This window comes from Macaca thibetana, chromosome 1, assembly GCF_024542745.1.
Source record: "Macaca thibetana thibetana isolate TM-01 chromosome 1, ASM2454274v1, whole genome shotgun sequence".
In the NCBI taxonomy this organism is placed as follows: Eukaryota; Metazoa; Chordata; class Mammalia; order Primates; family Cercopithecidae; genus Macaca; species Macaca thibetana.
In genome coordinates, this window is record NC_065578.1 from 138,112,760 (window position 1) to 138,136,671 (window position 23,912).

Consider the following 23,912-nt stretch of genomic DNA (forward strand, 5'->3'; position numbering starts at 1 on the left):
TGCATTTCTCAAGTTAATCTCTCTTGGTAATAATACAACATTCTCTATATATTGATGGACTTGATTTGGACATTTTTCTTTACAATGTTTGCATCTATATTTAAGAGGGCTATTGATTTCTAGGTTTTTTTTATTTTATTAATATCTCCTTTCTAAATCTGTTGTTTTCTTTCTTTTTTCTTCTTTTCTTTTTTTTTTTGATTCGCTCTTGTTGCCCAGGCTGGAGTGCAAATACACGATCTTAGCTCACTGCAACCTCTGCCTTCCAGGTTCAAGCGATTCTCCTGCCTCAGCCTCCCTAGCAGCTGGGATTACAGGCACCCCCCACCACACCCAGCTAATTTTTGTATTTTTAGTAGAGACGAGGTTTCACCATGTTGGCCAGGTTGGTCTCAAACTCCTGACCTCAGGTGATCCACCTGCCTCGGCCTCCCAAAGTGCTGGGATTATAGGCGTGAGTCACCGCACCCAGCCTGTTTTCTTATAATATCTTGGTCTTGCTTTGGTGTCAGGGTAATACTGGCCTCACAGAATGTGTTACGGAGGATTCCTTTCTCCACACTTTTCTGAAAAAGTTGGTGCATAACTGATATTATTTTTTTCATAAAAGTTTTGCACAAGCCATCTGGGTCAAGACTATTCCTTGTAGGAAAGTTTTAAACCGTTTTTAACTATCAATTCTATATCTTTAGTACATATTATAGTTATTCCAGTTATCCATTTCTTCTTGAACAAGCTTTATTAATTTGCGTATTTTAAGGAATTTGCCCATTTAAGTACTTAAATTTATTAACTTAAAGTTGTTTTTAATATTTCAGTTTATCTTTTAATATCTACAGAATCTGTAGTAATATCACCTCTTCTATTCCTAGTATTGGTCATTTGTCTATTTTCCCCACTGGTTTTGAGAAATTATGATGTTTCTTGTGCTTAAGAATGTAATGAGTGTAAATCTATGGCTTTATGGTTTTCAATACACTTGGAAAATTTCTGGTCATTATTTTCTCAGTAATTTTTTCTGTTTCTCCGTCTCACTCCTCCTCTTGCGGAACGCCAACTATTTATCTAGTAGGTTGCCTGAAGCTTTCCCACAGCTCACTGATGCTCTTTTCATTTTTAACATTTCTCTTTCTCCCTATGTTTCACGTGGAATCATTTCCAATGTTATATTTTTAAATTCACCAATCTTTTCTTCTGCACTGTTTAATCTGTGTTAATTTCCTCCAATGTATTTTTCACTTCAGACATTGTAAATGTTTTCATCTCTAGAGGTTTAATTTTGGTATTTTTTATATTTGTACCTCTCTCTAAACTTTTTTAATATATGGAATAAATATATAATCATTTTAATGTCCTTTTCTCTAATTTTAATAACTGTGTCAGTTCAGATTCAATTTACATTGGTTAAATTTTCATCATGAGTTCTATTTTTGGTTCTTTTTTGCATGTCTACTAATCTTTGATGGCATTCTAGAAATTGTACATTTTATCTTATTGGGTACTGGATATTATTATATTTCTATAGTCTTGAGCTTTGATCTGGGTGCAGTTAAATTACTTACAGTTTCATCATTTTAGGTCTTGCTTTTAAGATCTATTAGGGAGGACAAGAGCAACATTTAATTCAGGACTAGTTATTCCATATTACTGTGGCAAGACTCTTTGAGTGCTTATGAATTATGAGGTTTTCTGTTCCGACTGTGCATGCAGGCACTATTCCCAGCCCCATGTGAGCACCAGGCATTGTTCCCTCTAATTTTCTCAAGTAGTTGCTTCCCTGACCTCTGGCAGTTTCACGTGTCATTGATTGGGTCTACTGAATGCTTGTGTAGGGACCCGCCACAAATCTATGAAGATCTCTGTCTCTGCAGCTTTATCTTCCCTGGTAGTTTATCCTAAATACTGTAGCCTACATTGGTTCTCCAGACCTTCAACAGCATCTCCTCATATCAGAAGTCTGCCAGGCTCTGCCTGTATTCCTCCCTATCTCCCCTCTCCAAGGTCTGGAAACTCAAGAAGATAAGTTGGTAGAATCGTAGGGCTTACCTTGTGTGTTTCTCATCTCTCAGGGATCCTTGTCCTTCATTGCCTGATGTCCAGTGTCCCAAAAACCATTGTTCCATATATTTTGTCTAGTCTGATTCGGCTATTTCAGGCAAGCTGGTGCTATGGTTTGAATGTCCCCTCCAAAACCCATATTGAAATTCAATTGCCATTGTAACAGTGGTGACATCTGGGGTCTTTAAGAGGTTATTAGATAATGAGGGCTCTGCCCTAATGAATAGATTACTGCCATTATCACAGGGATGGATTAGTTATTGTGGGAATTCAGCCCCCTTTCTCTCTCCATCTTGTGCTTTCACTTGCTCTTCTGCCTCCACCATAAGATAATAATGCAGCACAAAGGCCCTGGCAAGATGCCAGCCCCATGATCTTGGACTTCCCAGCCTCCAGAACCGTAAGCCAAATAAATTTCTTTTTGTTATAAATCATCTAGTGTGTGGTATTGTTAAGGCAACACTAAGTAGACTAAGACAGATGGTAAATCTGGTCCCTATACTCCATCTTGCTTAGAAGTAGAAGTGTGTGTGTGTGTGTGTGTGTGTGTGTGTGTGTGTGTGTGTTGTTGTTGTTGTTGTTCTTTTCAGTTTCTTGAATGTGCTTATTTATCATGTTTTAAATTCACTTTTCATTTATAATGGAGGCATTTAATGCTTAAACATTCATTTTTGTAGGGCTCTAGCCAATTGTGACAGGTTTGAAACGTGATTTTCTCCTGTTCCTTACTTTTAAATTTAAAAAAATTAGATTACATTTTCTGTATATTCTGATGGTTGCTTTTAAATTTCTATTGTTTTGGGTGTTTTGTTTTGTCTGCCGTTTTTGCTGTTTTTCTGCTGTTCATTTCTTTTGTACTGCATGTGATTAAAGAATAAAGTGTATTGGGTTTACTTTATTCTGTAATTTATTGAGTTTTTTCCCTCAAAGTTTCAGTTAACTGACATTTTCCCTAAATCCTACAAATAATGTGAGTTCCCTTTGTTGTGTATATACTTTCTCTCTCTCCCCATCTATTTATATAGATGCACGTACATATATGTGTGTATATGATTATGTTAATTTTGCTACTTACTATCTCTATTTTATTACATGTCATGCTGAGTTTCTTTACATCTGAAAATAATTATTAGGTATATTACCAGATGTGGGGTTGCACAGTGAGGGACTATCAGGGAACACTGTACACTGGTGATAAAAGTCACGGTAATAAGGTCGTATTTTTCTATGATCTAAATTTATCTTTTCTGCCAAAATTAAATTTTGACATTTCCTCATGAACAATTAAGGCTTCCACAAAAAGTTATTTTTGGTATTCAAACTAGTAAATATTCAATGTAATTTTTATATAAGTACATGAATGATTTATACAATTCAAAGGCAAACTGTAGACTGCAAAAGATTAAAATAATAAAACTCTGGAAAAAGAAAACATTTTTCCTTTGCCATAATACTTACCTTAATGGGCCCAATGTGGGGAGATCCTTTAATTGTTGCAAGTATGACTTGAGACTCTTCTAACTGAGCTGATATGTCATCTATAGATGGTATTATGAAGATAGAGTAAATCTCTGTGTGGTGAAGAACTAAATGCAAAGGAGTAATGTTCCAAAAATCAATAATCTTAAATAGCATTTTTTCAAGAGCAGCTTCATTAGTTGCTGAAGTTGACATATCATTTATTTCATTTTCATACTGAAACATCTAAAATGAACAAATTATTCTTTAGTATCCAGTATAGCAAATAATTCCTGATATGTCTAAAATGGAAATTTTAAATGCATGTTTTGAAAGGCACATCAAAAATATTGAAGATCTAATTCCAGTTAGGTTTACATCCTTACCAGCAACTTTATGGTCTAACCTTCATGACATATCCCTTTGCACTTTAAAATCATCCTATTTCATGTTTTTCATAATCAGTGAAAATTTCCAACTTTCCTCTGATTCTAGCCAGTTATAAAGAGTATATACCTTCTGTATACGTGTAGGTGGTATTATTTCCTTCAGCATTCTTTCCTCTGCCCTAATGCCAACTGCTGAATTACTTTGTGACATGCTTTTACTCTCTACAATATTCTTGGGATATATTCATGTAAGAGAATGCAATTCTGATGGATCCCAATTTCCATGGCTTCCATTTCTTTGCCTCATTTCTTTCAGGATACGTGTTTCTTAAAATACATTAGTGGAGTATATACAGACCTTCTTACCATGTGCACTACCCTGCAATTCCTATAGGACAAGATCCTGATATAAGATCTCCAGAGTCACTCACTATAATAGAGATACTCAGAGACCTTCTCATCTACACATCTTAGAATTAACTAGTTGGGCTTATTGTTTTATAGCTGGTAGGTAAGACTCTGCCACCATTCCTGTATGTCATCTCTATGGTGTTAAAGAATAATGCCCAATCCCTATGTTTTAGTAACGCAACTCAGTGGGGATTATGAATAGATATGACTAGTTTTCATCATTTCTCTTATATGCTTGCCAAAGATGAATTATAAGGATGGTGGGATCAGTTACTTCTTATGGCCTTAAGTAACAGTTTTGGAAAAGAAGCCTACCTTTTGACATAGATTATTCAGTCAAAGGCAGACAAAGAACTATAGAACCATCAAAGTTCGTGCCTAATGCTAACATTCTGAGATTGCTAAAAACTAAATCCAGACACTGATAATGTGTAAAGCAAAATTTCAGTGAAGTGAATCTAGCCTTGTCAAGTCTTTATGGTCAAAGTATGGGACCTGACTGACAAATAGTCAGATCTTCCAACTGACTTGATAATAGCTGGGTGGTTTCAGCTGAATCTTGACGGTTGTAATTAATTATCTAACTTCATTATAAAGCATATGGCTTTCCAAAGTGAAAATTATCAACCATAAAATGATTGATAAGTGTTCATCACATGCATACCATTGAGCTCTTGCTCTTAATTTACTTCATGAAATGCTTTTCATGTGGTAGGTTTTTCAGAGCCTGCACAACATCTTGGACAAAATGGTTGTCATATAACTGCAAGCCATCATACTTTATTCATTTAATAAAACTTCTAATATGACCTATCTTGGAAAGTCTTGCAGCATGACCATCACCTCTGGATCAATCCTCCAAAATGCAAGTTTTAATAAATGAAGACTGAGTTTCTGGGCCAAATCCTGTCCATTTTGGCATCTACATTATACTGGATACATTGTCAAATTTCTACAGGATGACCAAAATCATCCAGGAACTCTTAGAGTTCACTTGAAATTACCAGCTGATTGCCTTCTTATCCCTTCTATTATTACAATTATCTTCAAGAAGAAGAAGGAGTTCCTCTAACTCCTCACTGCAGTATTTCAAAGGCTGAAGACCTTGCTCACTTTTGTTCACATGTCAAACTGTCCTAATTGGGGCCCTCAAAAAAATGCATAGGACTTCCTTTGTAAACTATCTATTAATGTTAGACATGTAATAGCTGATTGGAACCCTTTGAGTTATTACAGGCCACCATCCCCATGTAGGCCACCAGCTGCTATCATATGTACCTATCTACCCTAACTTTTATAGCTTGCTGCTACATTTAGTCTGAAAAATTCTCACCCTTTATCTAACTTTACCCAAGAATAGTTCCAATAACCCAAGACTGGAAATAAAAATACAACTAAAATTGTGCTAGATTTTATGCATGCTGATTTGAAATAAATTCATCTGTTGGTATTTGCTCTTATGCTCTGATATCATCTAGCTACCTTGCTGAATTCCCCTTGGCATGTATATCAGTTGGGCATGTATATCAGTTAGGAGGCTCTAAAATGAGATATTTAGATACGATGAATATTATGAAGAAGATTCAGAATTATTTCATGATTTTTAGTGTAAACAATTGGAAGAATGGAGCTACCATCAACTGAGATAAGAAACACAGAGGAAGAGTAGAATTTGGAGATGGAGAATGAAAGGTGAATGTTTTTGACATGTTTTGATACATTTTTGACATAGGAAATTGCATATGTGAATTTGGAGTTCAGGAGAAAGTCGAGATTAGGGCTGGTGATAAAAAATAACCTAATTTTTAAAAATGAAAGTTGTTTTTTAAAAAAATCTTCTTTTGAAATTCTTAAAAAAAAAGTGCCCATGTTCCTCATTGCAACAGACTATTTAGTAGAGAATTACAGGAATAAAATACGTGTTTTGATTACATTATATGTTGTCAGCCATGAAACATTAAACATAAATGAAGCTTATTGCAAGTTAGGCATGAAAATAGAAAATTTTTAATCATGGAAAAATTGAAAAAAGTATTTTTTATTATAAAACTTACATGGAAAGTCAAATAGTTGTTTATTATGCATTTTAAATATAATGTCAAGTTATATATATGTTAAGGTAGGGCAATTCTTACATGTCTTAACATATTTTCATTTTACATATAATGAATACAGTGGTTTTGATATTTCCATTCCTATAAAATGTGTTCTGTATTAGTAGTACTGTTAAATGATGAAGCACTAAGTTCATTTGTCATACTTGAAAACCAGTATTACTGTTTTTTAATCACCTAAATAATAATGGAATAATTAATAGCTTACCCAATATCTCCAATTAAATAATTTCCTATCACCTATTATTCTACAAACGTACTATTATTTTCCCAGGCACTCATAAACTTCCTTTCCTAATTCCTATTCATTGTATATTTACTTGCCTATTTAAAATTGGCCCATCTGGTATTTCAACCTCTTTTTTTAAAAAACCATTTTTATTTACCTTGAGAGCTAGAAGATTCTCTACTTTACAGTTTTTATCAAGGGTAACTGACTTCCCAATAGTCTCCTGGAGAGCCTCCCAATGCCTTGGCTTGAGACAGGGATTTCCCAGAGCTATAATGATAGGCAGCTCTTGTTTAAACTCTGTTACCACTTGCTTAAGATGTGTCAGCATATCGCTTTTAGGTAAACCTATAAATGACAATGGGTCAGTAGGCTTACAATATGTTCATTATATTTTTTAAACAAAAAAATTGAGAAAAGATTTTTTTCTTTCAAATTTGTTAAACACTACTTTATCAATTATTAAACTACATTAAAATAACATGAAGCAGTGAGCTTTATCAACATCACCCTTCCATGAGAATCAACTATGCATTAAAATAAAGAGAAATAGTTATAAGGACTGGTGACTAAAGCCCAACTATCACAACCAAATTATCTTAGAAAATTTGATACCAGGAGTGGCCAGCTACCACAGGTTTCCCAGATTTTCCCTGACATGATAAATATACAGACAAATGGGTACACATGCACATGCACACACACGTGAGCACACACACACAAACACACACACACAGCACAAACATTCAGAAGACTGTCATAGATTCTGGGTATTTATTTATTTAAATAACATCTTAACATAGCAAGATGAGGTCTTGCTGTGTTGCCCAGACTGGTCTCAAACTACTGGCCTTGAATGATCCGCCCACCTCAGCCTCCCCAAGTGCTGTGATTACAGGCATGGGCCACTGTACTCAGCTGGTTTGGGTTTTTTAAAGTTTTGGTAAGTAGGGAAGAACATCAAGGGAAAAAATATACCATCACTACGATTTCATTAAAAAATACTTTAACACCAAAATGTAGGAAATGTAGGTGACAGCTTTGCCACAGACCAGCACTAGTCTGTCCTCTGCCACTGACAAACCACTGAAGTACAGGATTCAAAACCTATGGAGTGGAAGATTCAACTCTTACAACCTTTTTACTCAACTTGTAAAAGAAAGAGGAGGGGGCCAAAGTTAGAGACTCAGGAGAACTGAAAACTTCACCCATACACTCAAAAAACCAATTTGTATACATGGGGCTTCTTTTATAAAGCCATATTAAATAGTAATATGTTTTTAAGACCTGATAAAATAGAAGATCAAGAGTGTAACTTTAGTTTTGCCAGTCTAGACTTTGGCAAACAGCAAGATTTTATCTGGGGAACCATGGGTAAAAGAAGGTATCATCTAGTTGTTACTTTACTGTTCTCCGAAGCATGTATATAACAAAATATTAAGAGGGGATGCACACAATGAGTGTTATGTTAAAGAGACTGCAATTTGCCCCCAATTGTTCTCTTTTCTAAACTTCTGTGCTATTGTTATATTTCTTACATAATTTTAAAACAACTGAAATAAAGTGTTTTTCTGGCTTTTCTGGAGAAGAAATTTTAGTTTAAGGTATAGCTGAGTGATAGGGGAGAAGTCTTTAAAAAAAATACAAAGATATTCTCTTGGCCAGGTGAAACAACATCTCCCTTTTGGAAAGGGATATGATCTTACAGAAATGCTCTCACAAAAAGCAGTATCTTTGCATTGGCAAGATTTCAAATTTGATAATTAAAATAAAATAAACCTCTAAAAATTACACTGTTTACCCACTGCCCTAAAGATAATGATTATGCAGATGGTCCTTTATCATCAAAACATCTCCGACTAGTGCCCTAAGAAGGGCCATACTCAGGGTGAGGTAGCTGGGGTTCTATGCAGGGAACCAACTTTTAAAGGACATAAAAATTGTTAATTACTTAATAAAACTTTTTTGACAAGGACTTAATCTCTTTTTTGCTTCAATAAAATTCCTACCTATACTCCTGTACTGTAGCTCTAGCCATAATGGTCAACCTCCTGAGAACAGGTAAAGAAACAAGCCAAGGACAATGCTCTTGATGTCCAAAGGCCATTTGGTACATAGATCTAGGTGGGAAAAGTTGAGAAACACATTTTTACCTTTTTCTAATACCGAGATTATGTGCATCAGTTTTGAAACATTTTTTTGTACTGATTCAACATCAATACTTTGAAGAGAACAATTCCTCCATTCCGAAGAGGCTTGCCTCCACTCCTCTTGTGCTTCCCATAATTGTTTCCTCAAAGTCAAGTCACATTCAATGTCAGAGATCTCTGAAAGCACAATCTGTGTAATTTCTTCCACATTAATAGAATGCATATGAGATTGACAATCACTGAAACAATCCTGATAGCTTGAATATGCTTTAGCTTTGTTAGTTAAACTTGCAGCTTCCCCTGAGAGAGTCTGGATCATTTCCATTGCCGTTGACACTTGAGTAGCAGCACATAACAAAAGAGGAGCTCTTATCTAAAAAATAAGAGTAGGACTTTCTAAGAGAAATCAGTATGTCTAGAACATACCTGTTTTACTGGCAGTGAAAGCATTTTTGTACATAATCTAGGCTTTTACCTGATAAGTGAGTGAAATTGGAACTATCATTACCATTTTGCCCAGACAAAGATAAAGACTGGCCCAGAAAGATTTCAGGGGGTTTTAGTCCTTTTTATGCCATGAGCCCATTTGGCAGTCTCTTGAAGCCTATGGTAAAAGTCACCAGCCATGCTGCTGTTTGTTCCCTACATTCACTCATAGTTGAGAAAATGCTAAGTTCCAGTTAGAAACTAGTGAAAATGGAGATGTAATTTTACTTCCCATTCAAATTCACAAATCACCAAAATTCTGTCTGTGAATCCCACTTTAAGAATACTTGTATTAAATTGTTTAGCCAAAATTCCACTGAAAGCAAATACCCAAATGCCTGGACTTATGAGACTAAGGTCAAGTTTTTAATTTTAAAAATCCGAAAAAACCTAAAAACTTACCTTGGCTTTTAAATTGCTAACATCAACACGTAGACCACTGATACATGCTTCCAAGTTATCTCTGAATTTAGTTAAAGCAGTGTCTTTATTTACTATACTTAACTTCATAGATGATTTTAGTTGACTAAACTTAATATGAAGAACTTGGAATATTGCAATTTGCTCTTCTGAAATATGGATCTGGTGATGGGTTACAACAGAATATAGCTGAGAAATTGTTAAGTACTCTTTTTCTAATTTAGATATTTTTGAGGAAATTGTATTCAAAAAAATAAAATGCTCCACGAATTCTTCTATTTCAGTGGGATCACATTCCAGCTGCTGCAATGATGATTCCACAACCTGAAATCAACATGTCAATTATAATTGTGTAATGACTTTTCACCATTTTGGAAGACTAATTATTCTTTTTAATTTCTCTTACTTATATAAGTCTAATTTCAAACAATAATAAAAACATCATATATTAGTCTGTTCTCACACGGCTATAAAGAACTGCTTGAGACTGGGTAATTTGTGAAGAAAAGAGGTTTAATTGACTCACAGTTCCATAGGCTGTACAAGAAGCATGGCTGGGAGGCCTCAGGAAATCTACAATCATGGCAGAAGGTGAAGGGGAAGCAAGCACATCTTACCAAGGAAGAAAAGAGGAGAGAAAGAGAGAGACAGAGAGAGAGAGAGAGAGAGAGAGAGAGAGAGAGAGAGAATGAATGTGGGAGTGCTACACACTCTCAAACAACCAGACCTCCTGAGAGCTCCATTGCAAGAACAGCAAACAACCAGACCTCCTGAGAACTCCATTGCGAGAACAGCAAGGGGGAAGTCCACCCCTATGATTCAACCACCTCTCACCAGTGCCCCCATTTCAACATGTGGGGATTACAATTTGACATGAGATTTGGCTGGGGACACAGAGCCAAACCATATCACATAATCTAGACATAATTCTAAGTATTATTTAAGTACTGGGGCATTAACATGACCAAATCCTTCTACTGTTAACAAAAGGCACTTGAATGTATCCCACATATAAAATAAATGCTATTAAGACATAAAATAAGTAAATTGTGAATAACAATTTTTAAGAAATGTAATATAAATGGCAAATTATGACTGAAATGTGAACGGTGCATAATAATTGCTACAACTTTTTGAGCATGTATGTGATAGGTTCTTTAGGTACATGATCATACTTTATTCAGATAGCATATTTCCTAATTAAGTATTTTTTTCTAATTTGCACAGGAGGAAACTCAGTCTTAGAGGGATTTATTGTACCAAGATCAGAAATGTAGTAAGTTACAGAACTGTGATTCAAACCCAAATTGATTCCAGATCTCATTATTTTCCACCATACTTATATCTATTATATTTATAACCTCCATACTTTTCAAAGGTGTATATAAATTACTCCATAAAATGCTTGAAGTAATTGCATTTCTGTGCTGGAATTACAATTTTGTCATATTTTTTCATGTTTCAAGAGCTCTTAAGGAGTATGCCTGCATAATTTTATGTAATTTTGGTATGAAAGTCAGTTCAATTTTTAATCTTCACAGCCTTGAATTAATTTCATATATGTGTGTGTCTAATGTGATATTAAAGTAAATGTTCATGCAAAAATTACAATACACAAAAGTTTATAAGATGGAAAAGTTTATCAGATGGTCAACTATTATTCCATTACCGAGAGATTACCATTGTTAATCCATCAGAAATCTTATTATGGGGTATGTGTGTGTCTCTTTGCCACAGAGTTTATATTGGAGGCCTTAAAATCAGAGAAACTTATTTTTGATCCCAGCCTCAGTATTTACTAACTGCATGAACCTCAGCAAATAGCTTTATTCTAATAAACTTATTGTCCTCATCTGTACTTTGGAGATCAAATAAAATAATTTAGTAATGGACTTATAATGTACCTGGCACATGGAAGGTGCACCAAGAATGATCATGTCAGTAGACTGAGTAAACATAACTATTTAGACTGCAATACAGATACTAATCAAATGCCCCCCAAATTTTAAAATACATATTTATATCACAAACAACGAAATAATTCCAATCTCATATAAACCAAGAGAATATAAAAAGGTAAAATATACCCAAACTTCATTTATGACACTAGCAACATATTGATACCAAAACCAGATAAGGATGGTAAAAGAAAATTATAGATAACTTTCACTTATGAACATAAATACAAAAACCTTAAAAATAATATGTATGCATGTGTATGCACATGCTGGTAAGGTAAATGTATCAATTTGGATGTGAGATTACCCTTAGAAAGTCAATTAATATAACTCCCCACAGAAAAAGGTTAAAGGAAAACTGCAAGATTATCTCAATAGATGTAACGAATAAGCATTTGATAAAATTCAATTACAATAAAAAACTCTTACAAGCTAAAAATAGAAAGTACTTTCTTATTGTTCAATTCCCACCTATGAGTGAGAACATGTGGTGTTTGGTTTTCGGTCCTTGTGACAGTTTGCTGAGAATGATGATTTCCAACTTGGACACAGGGCAGGGAACATCACACACTGGGGCTTTTGTGGGGGTGAGGGGCTGGGGGAGGGATAGCATTAGGAAAAATACTCAATGTAAGTGATGAGTTGATGGGTACAGCAAACCAACATGACACATGTATACCTATGTATCAAACCTGCACGTTGTGCACAAGTACCCTAGAACTTAAAGCATAATAATAAAAAAAAAGTATTTTATTTAACCACATAAAGGGAAGCTACCAAAACCCTCAGGAAATATAAATACACCCAGGATAAGCAGCAGCCAGAAAGAGGATGAATAAACAGAACTTTCAGAACAGATTCTTTGAAAAATAGCTCAGAAACAACCTTCTGGTACTGGTACAAGAAAAGGCACGTAGACCAAGGGAACAGAATGGAAAACCAGGAAATAGGACCACACACCTACAACTATCTGATCTTCGACAAACCTGACAAAGAGAAGCAATGGGGAAAGGATTCCCTCTTCAATAAATGGTGCTGGGATAACTGGTTAGCCACATGCTGAAGATTGAAATTGAACCCCTTCCTTATGCCATATACAAAATTTAACTCAAGATGAATTAAAGACTTAAATGTAAAACCCCAAACTATAAAAACCCTGGAAGATGACCTAGGCAATAACATTCACGACATAGGCACGGGCAAAGATTTCAAAGATGAGCTACCATCTAATACCAGTCAGGATGGCGATTACTAAAAAGTCAAAAAATAACCGATGCCTGTGAGGTTGTGGAGAAAAAGGAATACTTATACACTGTTGATGAGAGTGTAAATTAGTTCAGCCATTGTGGAAGACAGTGTGGCGATTCCTCAAAGACCTAAAGATGGAACTACCATTTGACCCAGCAATGCCATTACTGGGTATATATGCAAAGGAATATAAATCATTCTATTATAAAGACACATGCATGCATATATCCACTGCAGCACTGTTCACGATAGTAAAGACATGGAATCAACCTAAATGCCCATCAGTGATAGACTAGCTGAAGAAAACATGGTATGTATATACTATGGAATATTATGCAGCCATAAAAAGAATGAGATCATATTCTGTGCAGGGACATGGATGAAACTGGAGGCCATTATCCTTAGCAAACTAATGCAGTAATAGAAAACCAAATACCACATGTTCTCACTTGTAAGTAGGAGCTAAATGATGACAGCACATGGACACATAGAGGGGAACAACACACACTGGGGCCTTTTGGAGGGTGGAAAGTGGGAGGAGGGAGAGAGTAAGGAAAAATAAGTAATGGATTAATACAAGGCTGATTAAATAATCTGTATAACAAACTCCTTTGACACGTTTACCTATGTAACAAATCTGCACGTTCTGCACGTTCCCCTGAACTTAAAAGTTAAAAAAAGACACATGTACACACGTTTATAGCACCACATTTTACAATTGCAGAAATATGGAAACAATCTAAGTGCCCATCAACCAATAAGTGGGTAAATTAAATGCGGTATATACACATCATGGAATACCACTCAACTATAAAAAAGGAACAAAACAATGTCTTTTGCAGAAACTTGGATGGAGCTGGAGTACATTATTCTAAGTGAAGTAACCCAGGAATGGAAAACCAAGTATCATATGTTCTCACTTATACGTGGGAGCTAAGCTATAAGGATGCAAAGGCATAAGAACAATATAATAAACTTTGGGGACTCAGGTGGGAAGGGTAGGAGGGCGGTGTGAGATAAAAGACTACATATTGGGTACAGTGTATATTGCTCAGTTGATAGGTGCACCAAAATTTCAGAAATCACCACTAAAGAACTTATCCATGTAACCAATAATCACTTGTACCCCAAAACTATTGAAATAAAAATATATAATAAAATTAAATTAAAAATTAAAAAATGAAGACTGAAAACTGTAAAACTTCTAGAAGAAGACAGGGGCAAAGCTCCATGATGTTGGTCTAAGCAATGATTTCTTGGATATGACCCTGAAAGCACAAGCAACAAAAGCAAAATGAGATGAATAGGATTACATCAAACTAAAAATCTTCTGCAAACCAAAGGAAACAATTCATAGACTGAAGGGACAGCCTATGAATTTGGAGAAAATATTTTGCAAGCTATACATCTGATAAGGGGATAATTTATAAGCAACTCAAATACCTTTACAGAAAGAAAATAAACAATCCAATAAAAAGTAGATATGTCTCAAGAGAAGACATACAAATGGCCAACAGATATATGAAAAAAAAATGCTCAATACCACTAATCACTAGGGAAATTCAAGTTAAAATCACAATGAGTCATCACCTTACACCTATCAGAATAGCTATTATCAAAATGATGAAAGTGCATGTGGCAAGGATTTGGAGAAAAGAGGACAGTTGAACACTGTTGTTTGGAATATAATTTCATACTGCCCTTTTGGAAAACTGTATGGAGGTTCCTCAAAAAACTAAAAATAGAATTACCACATGATCCAACAATCTCACTTCTGGGTATTTACCCAAAAGATCTGAAACAAGTACTTCAGAGATGTCTGCACTTGCATGTTCCTTTCAGCACTATTCACTTATGGACACTTATGGACACTACCTGTCTATCAAGAGATGAATGGACAAACAAAAGGTATTATATGTACACAATAAAATACTATTCAGCTTTAAAGAAGAAATTCAATCTGTCATTTGTGTCAATATGGATGGAACTGGAAGACACACTAAATAAAATAAGCTAGGCACAGCAAGGCACTGAAAGACAAATATCACATGTTCTCAATTATATGTGGAATCTCAAACAGTGGAACTCATAAAAGAAGAGAGGAGAATGGTGTTTACTAAAGGCTATGAGTGGGGGAAATGGAATGATGGTCAAAGGGTACAAAGCCTCAGATGGAAGGAGTAAGATTTGTGTGTGTGTGTGTGTGTTTTTTTTTTGAGATGCATTGCACAGCATGGTGAATATATTTAATAATAGTGTATTGCACATTTCAAAATCACCAAGAGAATAAATTTCAAATGTCTTTATCATAAAAATGATAAGTATTTGATATGATGGTTATGTTAATTAGCTTAATTATTCCTTATGTTCATAAATCATTATATCACTTTGTACCCTACAAATATATACAACAATATAAATATACACAACAATGTAAAACCCTAAACTGTAAAAACTCTGGAAGATAACCTAGGCAATACCATTCAGGACATAGGCATGGGCAAAGATTTCATGATGCATTTGTTCATTTGCAATAAAACTTTTCAAAAAGACAAAAAATAAAATTAAGAAACAGCTTTGCAATGATTAACTTAATTCCACAACCATTCTAGGTAGGGTAATAATATTATCCCTAACTTACTTTTGAGGAAACTATGGTACAGACAGGATATCTCTATTAATACCTTCCTTCAAATAGTAAACAGAACAGCTAGTTTTTTTAAAAAATCATTTGCATTGAAACATAATTTTTATATAGAAAATGCTAATTGTTCATTTTGATGAGTTTTAAACACTCATATATATTTGTAACTACCTCCATAAACAAAATATAGAAAACTTCACCGTCCTAGAAAGATGCCTTGTGACCCATCCTAATCTCCTCCCATCCCTGGCTTCAGAAAACAATCTGTCTAGTTATTGTTGCTATAGATCAAATTTGTCTTGTCAAGTTTCATATGAGTACATGGAATCACATAGTAGGTACTCCTTTGTGTCTGGCTTCTTTTGTTCAACATGTTTTTGATATTTATCCCAATTGTTGCATGTAGTAGTGGGTTTTTTTTTGGTTTTGTTTGTTTGTTTGTTTGTTTTTTACTGCTGCATGCTATTCTAATACATGAATATATCAAAATATATATCTGTTCACCTATTTATATACACTTGGATTGTTTTCAGGTTTTGGCAATTGCAAATAAAGCTTCTCTGACCACTTGGGTGCAAGTCTTTGTGTGGACTTGTTTTCATTTTTCATGGGTGAATAATGTGGAATGGAACTGATGGATTAAATGGTGAGTATTTAACTTTTTTTTTTTTTTTTTTTTTTTTTGAGACAGAGTCTTGCTCTGTCGCCCAGGCTGGAGTGCAGTGGTGCAATCTCGGCTCACTGCAAGCTCCGCCTCCCGGGTTCACGCCATTCTCCTGCCTCAGCCTCCCGAGTAGCTGGGACTACAGGCACCCACCACTGCGCCCCGCTAATTTTTTGTATTTTTAGGTAGAGACGGGTTTTCACCGTGGTCTCGATCTCGTGACCTTGTGATCCGCCCGCCTCGGCCTCCCAAAGTGCTGGGATTACAGGCGTGAGCCACTGCGCCCGGCCCGGTGAGTATTTAACTTTAAAAGTAGTTGCCAGTTTTCCAAAGTGACTGTACCATTTTGCATTATCACCTGCAATGTATGAAACTTCTAGTTTCTCCATACCTTTTTTAACATCTGATATTGTCAGTATTTTAATTTTAGCCATTCCAATGGCTATACAGTGAATTGTCATTGGAGTTTTAATGTACATTTCCCTGAAGACTGTGATGTTTAGCACAGATTGTATCTATTTGTCATCTTCTTTCATTAAATGTCTGATCAAATACTTTGCACACTTTTTATTGGGTTGTCTTGTATTTTTATTGGTACTTTGTCTTGTAAGAGGTCTTCCTTATGTATGATGGATACAAGTCCTTTGTTAGATACACAAAATCCAAAGAGATTTTTCTCTCTTTAAAAATGTTACTCCATTGCCTTCTTTCTTACATAATTTCTCACCAGAAGTCTGTGAAATTTCTTATTTTTCTGTTTCTCATTCTTTATCTTTTTTGGGGGAGGAGGTCTTGCCGCATTTACAATTTTCTCCTTTTCACTGGTTTTCAGTAATTTTATTATGTTTTGGGCATTGTTTTCTTTTTTGTTTTCATTGAATTTCATTGAGCTCCTCAAATCTATTGGTTTATACTTTTCATCAAATTTGGAAACTATTTCATCATTTTTCAGATATCTTTTGTCCGTCCACCTTCTTTTTTCCCATGGAACTATAATTACACATATGATAGATCACTTGGTATTATCCCACAGGCAACTGAGGCTCTGCTTTTGTTTGATTTCTTAGTCTTCTTTCCTCTCTGTGCTTCCTTTGTAATTGATTCTATTTCTATTTTTTCAAGTTCAGATTTTTTTCTGCAGTGTCTAATCTCCTATTAATCTCATCAAGTTAAATTTTCATTTAGGATACAGTCAGCCATCCATGTCTGTGGGTTTCGCACCCATGGATTCAACCAACCACAAATGGAAAGTGTTTTTAAAAAACAATTAAAAAATTAAAACAATAAAAAATATACAATACCATATAAAAATTACATAGCATTTACATTGTATTTGGCATTAAAAGTAATCTAGAGGTGATTTAAAGTATACAGGAGGATGTGGGTAGGTTATATGTAAATACATGATTTACATAAGGGACTTGAGTATCTGTGGGTTTTGGTATCTTGGAGCCCTGAAACCAATCCTCCACAAATACAAAGGGCTGACTGTATTGTTTTTTTCATCTCTTTAAGTTTTGCTATTTTGCTCTTTTTAAATATCTTTCATTTGTCTATTTGTTATGTTCATGTTTTCATTTAAATACTTGTACATAAATATATAATCTGTTTTAGTGTCCTTTTCTGATAGCCCCATTTTGCCATTTCTGTTTCCATTGATTTTTTTTCTCTTAGTTGTAGGTCACATTTTACTGTTTCTGGGCATGTTTAACAATTTCTGGTTGAAAATCAGGCATTGTCAATGTTGCATGTTATATATCTGATTTTTGCTGTTTTCATTTAAAGAGTGTTGTCTTTCATTTCTTCAGGTAATTAAATGCAGATCAGTTTGATCTCTTTGAGGTCTATCTTTAATCTTTGGAAGGGTAGGTATAAAACAGACTTTCCTTTAGGGATAGTTGGCTCTATTGCTAAGGTTTACCCATTCGGGGTCCACACTGAATGCCTTGTACAATCACTGAGATCCTCCACTCTGGGCAGTCAGAACTTGGTGATTTCTAAAGATTGTTCTGCTTACAAGTACTGGTTCCAATTCATCTTTGTGAACTTTCACCCTATGAACATTCTGCCTACTAAGCAGAGTCACAGGACCCCAGGGCAGATTTCTGGGGCTTTTTATTTTCTTCATAGCTTCCTTCTTTATAGGACTCTGCCCTAAAAATTTCAGCCATTTCCTCAACTTATTGAGGCCAGTTCCCCCTCCCTGTACATATTTGTAGTCCAAAAACTATCCCCAGGCAGAAATCCTCTCTCTCACTTGTTTCCCTTATTTCCAGAATCATAATCCTGTACTACCTGTTAATCAGTACCTGAAGGTATTTATTTATTTCTCTTTCTCTCTCTCTCTCTCTCTCTCTTTTTGAGAAATAGTCTTACTCTGTTGACCATGCTAGAGTGCAGTGGCATGATCAACTCACTGCAGCCTCAACTTCCTGGGATCAAGCCATCCTCCCACCTCAGCCTCCTGAGTAGCTGGGACCACAGGTGTGCACCACCATGCCTGACTAGTTTTCTTGCACTTTTTGTAGAGATAGGTTTTCACTACATTGTCCAGGCTAGTCTTGAACTCTTCAGCTCAAGCACTCCACCCGCCTTGGCCTCCCAAATTGCTGGCATTACAGAGGCATGAACCAATGTACCCCACCAGTATTTCTTTCCTTTATTTTATTTAGTTGTTTATGGAAGGAGGTTAAGTTCAGTCTTTGTTTCTCCAGCATGGCTAGATCACAGATTTTGAGCTTAGGCAGTCTCACATCATAATCAATGTTGTAAACATTATATTCTCATTCCTGTCTACATAGTTAAATGGATGAAGATGAACTTTCTGGGAGTATGTAATTTATGTGCTATATAATGACTTTTAAAACAGAAAATACAACCAGGTGTGGTGGCTTATGCCTATAATCCCACCTATTCAGGAGGCTGAAAGGATCACTTGAGGCCAGGAGTTAGAGATCAGCCTGGGCAACGTAACAAGATCCCATCTTAAAAAAAAAAAAAAATCTAGCTATAGTGGCACATGCCCATAGTCCCAGCTACTCTGGAGGCCCAGGTGGGAGGATCACTTGAGTTTGAGGTTGCAGTAAGCTATGATCACCATTGCACTATAGCCCCCAACACTGAAAATAAAGAAAAGACATACTTCTATTTCAGTAATAGTCTAGAACTGAAAGTACTAAGCCATCTCAGTGAAGACTAACTGTTGAGTAGGGAGTGGGAGTTCAGTTGTTCCAACATCTCATTTCTGGAGAAGGGGAGAATTAGAAAGCAACACCATTCTTGAGATCTCATTTTATTGGCCTGAGGAAATGCTATGGAGGAATATGGCATCTTAGAGGATAAACATTTTGTTTTCTCTTAATAGCAGATAAATACATTTTATTGTGAGAATCAGGAGAGGGAAGATTATCATTAAAGAAATTTAAGAGTAGAATAAAACTCCCAAAATCAACATAGTGAAAAAAAAAAAAGAGGGAGGTCACTGAAGATCAGCCAATCAATAGAGCAAAAATAAGGACAAAAACTTTAAGGAAAAAGTAAAATATAAGGTGAAATGGAAAAAAAGTGCATTAATTGTTATAAGTTAACAAACATTTTTCTTTTTAAAAGATAATTATTAACTGAGTTATAAAACAAAATTCAGAATTACGCTATTTATAAGAAGCACACTTGAAGAGAATATAAAAAATAAAGCAATGGGCAAAAATTAACTTGGCAAATATACATACACAAAAGAAACAGAAGTAGTTTTTATCAGGCAAGTTAAAAGTACTTTAAAGATTTTTATAACGTTTTGATAAACGACATGCTTTGTGAAGATGATTTAACAGTCATAAACTGGCTGGGCGTGGGGACTCACGCCTGTAATCTCAGCACTTTGGGAGGCAGAGGTGGGTGGATCACGAGGTCAGGAGTTCAAGACCAGCCTGGCCAAGATGGTAAAACCCCGTCTCTACTAAAAATACAAAAAAATTAGCCAGGCCGGTGGCACGCGCCTGTAATCCCAGCTACTCTGGAGGCTGAGGTAGAGAATTGCTTAAACCTGGAGGGGCGGAGGTTGCAGTGAGCCGAGATCGCGCCACTGCACTCCAGCCTAGGTGACAGAGTGAGACTCTGTCTCAAAAATAAATAAATAAATAAACAAACAAATAAATAAACAGTCATAAACCATACAGTATAGAAGCTACTATATATAGGAAAAATCACCAGAAATGCAAGAAGAAATTTATTTAAAGCATAATTATAATGAAAAGTTTTAAACAGATTTTCAGGATTTGTATATGTCTGATACACAAAAAATAAATAAGGATATAGAAGAAATATGTAATATCCTAAAACTATTAATTTGTAAGAGTAGACAGTATTATAATGACATAACTTAATTTTTCCTCCCACCTTTTGGGGTTTAAATGAAGAAAAGACCTTTGGATAAAATATACATCAATACCCAAGACTTTTCTGGTCACAAAGAGATAATAAAGTCCTCTGGTCACTTTTAATTTTAAAAATTCATAAATTAAAAATCAAGTCCCTATGTATTAATAATAGTCAAGGCTCCAAAATTTATTTAAAATTAATGTCTGCAGTAGAGAAGGTGGGTGTGTAATTAGCTGCTTTTGTATTTCTATGCCTTTTATTTATTCAATTACTTCCAGTTCCTAGCCACATCTTCTGACCCCTCCAGGGGTATAGTAGGAGACAGGAGGAGAGAGAAGAGGCAGAAAATGTCTTTACTGCCTGCCACTGTCTGACCTGGCATTCACGTCTCTGAGCTGGGCACATGTTTAGAGCTGACTCTGTCTCATGGGGAGCACTCACAGATTCCTCAGTGATTCTCCACTGGGAACCCCACAACTGTAATTTCCTGGTTCTTTAGGTTTCTGTTGTAGGTTCTCTTCTAGTCTCCCTATACACATAAACAAGGGCATTGTCATTCACTCTGTTGATTTCAACAACCACTTGTTTCTGATCATTTAAATATATATATTTCCAGTGTAGATACTTTCTTGATACCCAGATATGTATATCTGGTTATCCCTACTTGAATATTATTATGCAATTTAACAAGTACTATGTTCCTCCTCCCAATAATTTGCATCACTGCCCACCCTGTTGCCCAACCCAAAACCTGAAAACATAATTAACTTTATCTTATTCCTTATATTCAGTCAATACCATATCCTCTTGATTCATCTCCTAGATGTATCTCATATCTATATATTGCTCAGAGTTCTCATTGTTACTACACTGAATCAGGCTATCGTCACCTCTCCCCTAGATTATGGAAACAGCTTTCCTCCTGTTTTGCCCAACTTCAATCTATTCTTCACACTGCAGCCAGAGGGTCCACACAAAAATGCAAATTACATCATGTCACTTCTCGGCTTAAAACCTCTCAGTAATTCCCATAGTCTTAAGAATAATGTTCCAAGTGCCTGACATGGCTTACAAGGTCCTCTTCTCCATTTCTTAGCTGCACCTCTTGCCAGTCCCTTTTCACAGAATATATTCCCACCTAACTGGCTTCATTCAGGTCTTCTTTAGGTATGTCTTGTTCTCTTTTGACATTTCACTTGCTGTCCCCATTTTCTGATGTCAGTTTCTGCTTGACGCCTACCCCAAACTTCATTTTCCTTCACCACTTTAGTAACAAATCCTGAGTTTGTTTGGGGTACCATGCTCCCAGTTAAAAGACTACCATTCTCAGTCAGTCCTGCAGCTAGGCGAGGGCACATAACTAAGTTCTAGTAAATAAAATAAAAGTAAAAGTGTGGGGGAACCTCTGGGAAATATCAAGTGGAATTGAGAGATTTTCTTTGCTGCCTTCTTCCATCCTGCTGCCTGGAATGAGGATATGACAACCAGTGCATGAATATCATGCTCTAGGGAAGGCAGACTGGTAAGCTAGAAGCATCCTATGTCCCTGATGGCTTCGTGAAGCCAGCCATACTAGCCCTATGTGGTCTGTTTCTCCACTAATTTTACCTGAGAGATAAATTAGTTTCATACTTGTGTAACCCACTGTTATCTTTTGTTTTCTGTCATATGCAACTGAATCTAAATTAAATCAACCTACTCCTGCAATATTCTGACCTTTCTTTCCAGTGTTTCCACACCATCTCCCATTGACTAGGCAACTCCCACTCCTCCTTTAGATGGTAAGACTTTTTCTAGCAAATTGTCTGTGATTGTTCACCTGGGTTATGTTAGGTATTTCAGCTAGCATATTCTTCTAGATTAGACTCTATTGAATCTATCCCTCTCACCATTATATTTCAGGGGCTTAGCACAATGCCTGGCACACGATCAATGCTCAACAAATATTTGTGGTCTGACTTAACAAATGAACAAATAGTAGGTATTATTATAAATTCATATCCTTAAACAGGTCTGAGGTACAGCTGTGGTGGCTCGTATGGACAATGGCCGATCTATTAGGATCTAAGCTGTCCTACAAACTTATATGGATGATAGGTAGGAATAATTAATGAAGGGGCAGGTTATTTTGCTCCCAGATCTTCATACTTTCTCAGCTTGGGAATCTCCATAGAGTCTCCAAACCACTGTGGTCCCACAGGAGATCTGCCCACCCAGAATACTTCCTTAAAGAGGTCAGCCCTAATATACAGTGAAACTCCAATATTCATCTGTATTCAAAGATTTATCTTAGATACTCCATAGTATGATGAAGCTTATATTCTAATGGAATAGACAACCAACAAACAAACAAATACATAACATAATCAGGTAGTAATGTATGTCATAAAGATAAAACAGGGAAAGAAGCAGGAAAGTGATATGGAATGCAATAGAAGTCGTGATCAGAGGTTTTTTGAGGAAGTGATATTTTATCAAAGACACAAACAAATGTAATACACATTAAAATTTTCTGAGGATAATATTTATCATGCATATCTTCATTTTTTCTATTTTATCATACTCTGCATGTGACATCTGATATCATATATTCTCTAAGTATATATTTTAAATTTAAAATTTACTAATCTGAAACATTATTACACAATAAGAATTTTCAAAATACTTACTTCCAATAAATTTTTGTTCTTTTTTTCAATTACAGATCGCATGAGGGTGTGACTCATATGTATGACGTTGTCAATATACGGTAAGCATTCTGATTGATAATCAAGACTTACAACCTTGAAAATACCAATACGCTTCTCAATGGCCATATTCACAATATGTCTAAAATAATTTCTGAATCTATTTAGAATAGCTTCAAATTCTTTTGAAGTTAATTCTCCCATAGATGATATTTTCATACTCATGATTTTGGCCTTTTCTACCATGGTACAATACTTTATAAACTTGCAGCTGTAAGCATTAACTAGGCCCATTGAATTACCAACAATAGTCAGGAGATTCACAATCTGTAAATAAGAATGTTAAGATGTTAGAATTTTTATTTTTAGAGTGAAAAATGGTTTGACATGCTAATAGTTTCTGAGAAAATAAAATAATAGTGCCATGTGGAGTTTAAGAACTGCTATTAAAAATCTAAATATATTGGAAACATAAGACTTTAAGAAATTTAGATGGCTTTCTAATATATGGCTTTTACCTAAAGGCTTATTAGGCTATTTAACTTTATAATTAACATGTTATTTTGAGCCATGTACTGGAGACACCAATCATTTATCCCCTTGCTTGTTACCCCGTTTT

General features: G+C 35.4%; 1 protein-coding gene across 13 annotated transcripts in view; it reads right to left on the reverse strand.

Annotated features, from left to right (window-relative positions):
* DNAH14 (dynein axonemal heavy chain 14) overlaps positions 1-23,912 on the reverse strand; it is a 506,458-nt gene that overhangs the window by 356,132 nt on the left and 126,414 nt on the right. For 11 of the 13 annotated variants that reach the window (XM_050760224.1, XM_050760215.1, XM_050760305.1 and 8 more), the window contains 5 exons: positions 23,276-23,620; positions 9,698-10,039; positions 8,813-9,182; positions 6,817-7,007; positions 3,517-3,762 (listed from right to left, as the gene is read on the reverse strand). In XM_050760224.1, coding sequence (XP_050616181.1) covers positions 3,517-3,762; positions 6,817-7,007; positions 8,813-9,182; positions 9,698-10,039; positions 23,276-23,620 — 1,494 coding nt within the window. Of the gene's footprint in view, positions 1-3,516; positions 3,763-6,816; positions 7,008-8,812; positions 9,183-9,697; positions 10,040-23,275; positions 23,621-23,912 lie in introns of those variants that run through there. The other 2 variants (XM_050760273.1, XM_050760280.1) reach the window with 2 other exon arrangements.